The sequence below is a fragment of the Galeopterus variegatus genome, unplaced genomic scaffold (assembly GCF_000696425.1).
Source record: "Galeopterus variegatus unplaced genomic scaffold, G_variegatus-3.0.2 Scaffold761, whole genome shotgun sequence".
NCBI lineage: Eukaryota > Metazoa > Chordata > Mammalia > Dermoptera > Cynocephalidae > Galeopterus > Galeopterus variegatus.
Window position 1 is genome coordinate 456,241 of NW_007726872.1, and position 3,482 is coordinate 459,722.

At 54.3% G+C, this 3,482-nt stretch overlaps 1 protein-coding gene across 1 annotated transcript in view; it reads left to right on the forward strand.

Moving 5' to 3' along the window:
• Window positions 1–3,482, forward strand: part of MAN1C1 (mannosidase, alpha, class 1C, member 1) — a 169,919-nt gene that overhangs the window by 164,919 nt on the left and 1,518 nt on the right. Inside the window, exons 10-11 of the mRNA XM_008572164.1 lie at window positions 1,798–1,970; window positions 2,530–2,645. Coding sequence (XP_008570386.1) covers window positions 1,798–1,970; window positions 2,530–2,645 — 289 coding nt within the window. The remainder of the gene's footprint in view (window positions 1–1,797; window positions 1,971–2,529; window positions 2,646–3,482) is intronic.

A 3,482-nucleotide genomic window follows, 5' to 3' on the forward strand; every position in this document is an offset into this window, starting at 1 on the left:
CCCCCACGCTGCCTCTAAACAGCGCACCCTTCAGAAAAATCCCCAGCCCCCCGTGGCCCCCGGAGATGCCCCTGCTGTGAGTTGCAATCCCAGTCCTGATTAGAGAGCGGACCCAAGAGTTGCGGTAAAATTCCCCAGGCTCAGTGCTGCTCTGCCACTGCCAGCCAGTGGCCTGTTTTCTCATGGGTTCAACGGGAAGGACAGCACGGGCCTCCCAGAGTGAACGCTTGGGCGGCGCCGCCAGCCAGAGCCGGGGTCCATTGGTGGCCCCACTGAATCCCGTGCTCCTGGGGCTCTTCCAGTAAGTCAGAGGCTCGCAATGGGTCCTTACAACGGCTCTTCCATTCTCTTCAAAGAGCTTGCTCTGCCAGGGCCATAAACAAATAGGAAATCTCAGGAATAATAAAAAGCCCCTTGTTTGTCTGGGACAACCAGCCGGGCCATAAAAGACAGCGCTCAATAGAGCATGTAGTTCCGCCAGCCCCACTCATCCTGCGGATGGCTGCCACCGTCGCTCGTGCCCTCACCCCATTAGCAAGTTGGCCAAATGACTGCCAATAGCCAGGCGCCACCACACCATTGGGAGAGATGAGGGGCTGGGGTCTAGCTAATGCTTCTTCCGTGAAGCCCTCCATGGACAAGCAGGATGTTCCCCAAAGCTCCAACCCTGTCTCTCAAGGGAAAGCCTCTCAGGGTTCTGAACCCTCATGGCAGGGGAAGGGCAGGCATTAGGAGTAGAGCTGGGCACTCAGCTGACCTGGGCAGGATGTGCAGCCATTCAAGGGAGGAGGATCTGACCCACATTCCCTAAATTTTGGACCTAGAGAGTTAGACTCAGGAGGGAAAGAGAGGGAGAGCGAGCTTAGCCTGGGGAAAGGGCATCAGACAGATGCAGGGTCACATCCCAGGTCAGCCACGACTGCTGTGTTACCTTGGACAAATTACTTAGCCTCTCTGATCCTCAGTTTCCACATACGTGAGAGAGGGATAATAGTATCTATCTTAGCAAAAATAAAAAATTTTAGGATTGAAAAAAATGTATGTAAAGCACCCAGTATAGCCCTTAAAATCATAAATGGTGGCTGCAGTGGTGGTTATAACTGTGGTCATGCAGAAAACAAGAATGGCAGGAAATGACCCAAAAGCAAACAAAACAATGACAACAACAGAACCCAGACCTTTCCAGCTCCCTGTATCTGAGCAGGTATATTCCTGGGCAAGTCTTCCCTTTATCTCCACCTCAGCAGCTTCCCAAATGTCAGCTCTGGAAGGCTGTGTCTGGGATGTGTTAAAGGCAGTTCCCTGAGAAAGGGGGTCTGTGGAGAAGCATCGTTGCACATTAGCGTACTGAAGGATCCGATAAGTCCTGTGAACATGACACTATTTAACTTTGCTTAATCCACTATTCCCCAAATGTTTAAACTGAAAACTCTTGGCTGAGTTCTGGTTAACATCTTGTAGAGCTAACGTCTCAAAATACACCATTGGGGAACACTGCCCAAATCTTTGCCTTTCTCAGACTGCTGAGTAGCTCATTTGGATTCTCAGAGTCCAAAACCACAAATTATTGAGGCCCCAAGGGTCTTGCTTTGGCCAGCCTAGCCTAAGAGGGAATCTGTGCATCTTCCTGGGCCTTACGAGGCAGTGCCAGCAGGGCCCACCCTGTAGCAGCGCATCACTAACCATCCCGCTGGCAGAGGGCTTCCAGGCAGCTGAAATCTCTCCTGGGGCAGCTGGGTCCTGAGAAGCAAGACGTGGAAGGTCTAACCCAGGCCCTCTGGTTGGCCATTTCCACAGATACCAAACTGGGGCCCGAGGCCTTCTGGTTTAACTCTGGCCGAGAGGCGGTAGCCACCCAGCTGAGCGAGAGCTACTATATCCTGCGGCCCGAGGTGGTGGAGAGTTACATGTACCTGTGGCGGCAGACCCACGACCCCATCTACAGGGAGTGGGGCTGGGAAGTGGTGATGGTGAGTGGGCCCTGGGGGTGGGCAACCGGGTGGCCGTGCCCCTGAGAATCCACAGTCCTAGCTCAGGCACAGAGAGGAAGGTCAAGCCAGGTTGACCTCTGGCTGAGGTTCAGGGTGCAAAGGCTCAAGCCAGTGGTTGCAGAGGCAAGAGCCCCCACCTGGGGGGAAGCTGCCCTGAGACACGGCATTTCTGAAACTTGTGAAGAGGATTCTGAGTGTCCATGACCTTTGGGGCCTGGACCGCTGCCTGGAGCACAGTGTGGCCACTGCTATCTCAGCAGACGCTTTCCTGACCCCGGCGCCTGGACAGATCACTTTACGTTCTCCTCAAACAGGAACTGGCTGCCAGGTGGGCAGAGGGAGTGTGGCCCCTCTAGTCCGGACACAGGGTGACTGACCCTGAAAGAATAACTTGGTCTTCTGTTCCTACAAATGCCAGGGGTCTCAGCCGAGCGGTTGGGGGCCTGTCTGGGTGCAAGCTCTGGCCCTCTGGACAGGTGCAAGTCTTGTGGCGGGGGGCTCTCCTCTCCCCATGCTAAGGCTGGCTGCCTTTTTTCAGGCCTTAGAGAAATACTGTCGGACGGAAGCCGGTTTCTCTGGGATCCAAGACGTGTACAGTAGCATTCCCAACCACGATAACAAGCAGCAGAGTTTCTTTCTAGCAGAGACACTCAAGTGAGTTGGGACTTGGTCACTGTTCTTTCCAGAGGGCAATGTGAGCTTTTCCTAGGGATGGCAGATGAGGGTAGGGAGTGGGGGTCGGCGGTTCTTCCCCTCACCAAGAGTCAGGGTCTGCTGTCACAGGACAGGACCAAGAGGGATGGAGGGCTTGGAGTCCAGAGGGTTACACCCAGGGGTGGGAGACTGGCCTGGAATCCAACTCCCCTAAGTGTTGACTGTGTGATATTTCAGGTTACTTAAGTTCTTTAACCTGTCTCCCCAGGTTACTTAAGTTGTCAGAAACTATGTCCCCATCCGTAAAATGGGAATCAATAACAGTGGAGTTGTCAATACCGGCCACTGTTGTTGACTTTCACTCCTTGGCCTCTGCGGTGCTGCTGCTGTCCCGTTCCCTCGCTTACTTGGGGTGGAATTTGGCTGCCCCACTTCCTTGCTGTCCCCCAAAGCAGGCCTCTGGTGCTTTAACCCTTCAGGATAGTTAGAATGGTCAGTTCTTTCCAGTAAAAAAAAAAAATCCCTATGACCTGGAGGCTGGAGTTCTGGAGTCACAACTCTGTTCATTTTAGCGCCTGAATGCGTAGTTGAGTGTGCAGGGGGCAGGGTGAGAAGTCTCCATGGCAGGGGGGGCGGAGCACATAGGAGTCTGGACTGGTGCAGCACTCAGGCCGCCCTGCAAGGAAGGAGAACCTAGGCTATGACAGGTCCTAGTGGGATTCACATGGGGCCAGGCAGGTAGACCTGGCCGGTGTGTGCCCCCATAGCGTGGGGGCGGGGGCGGAGGCAGAGCCAGAATTAAACCAGGTTTTCTGGCCCCAAAGCTCATTGCTTTCC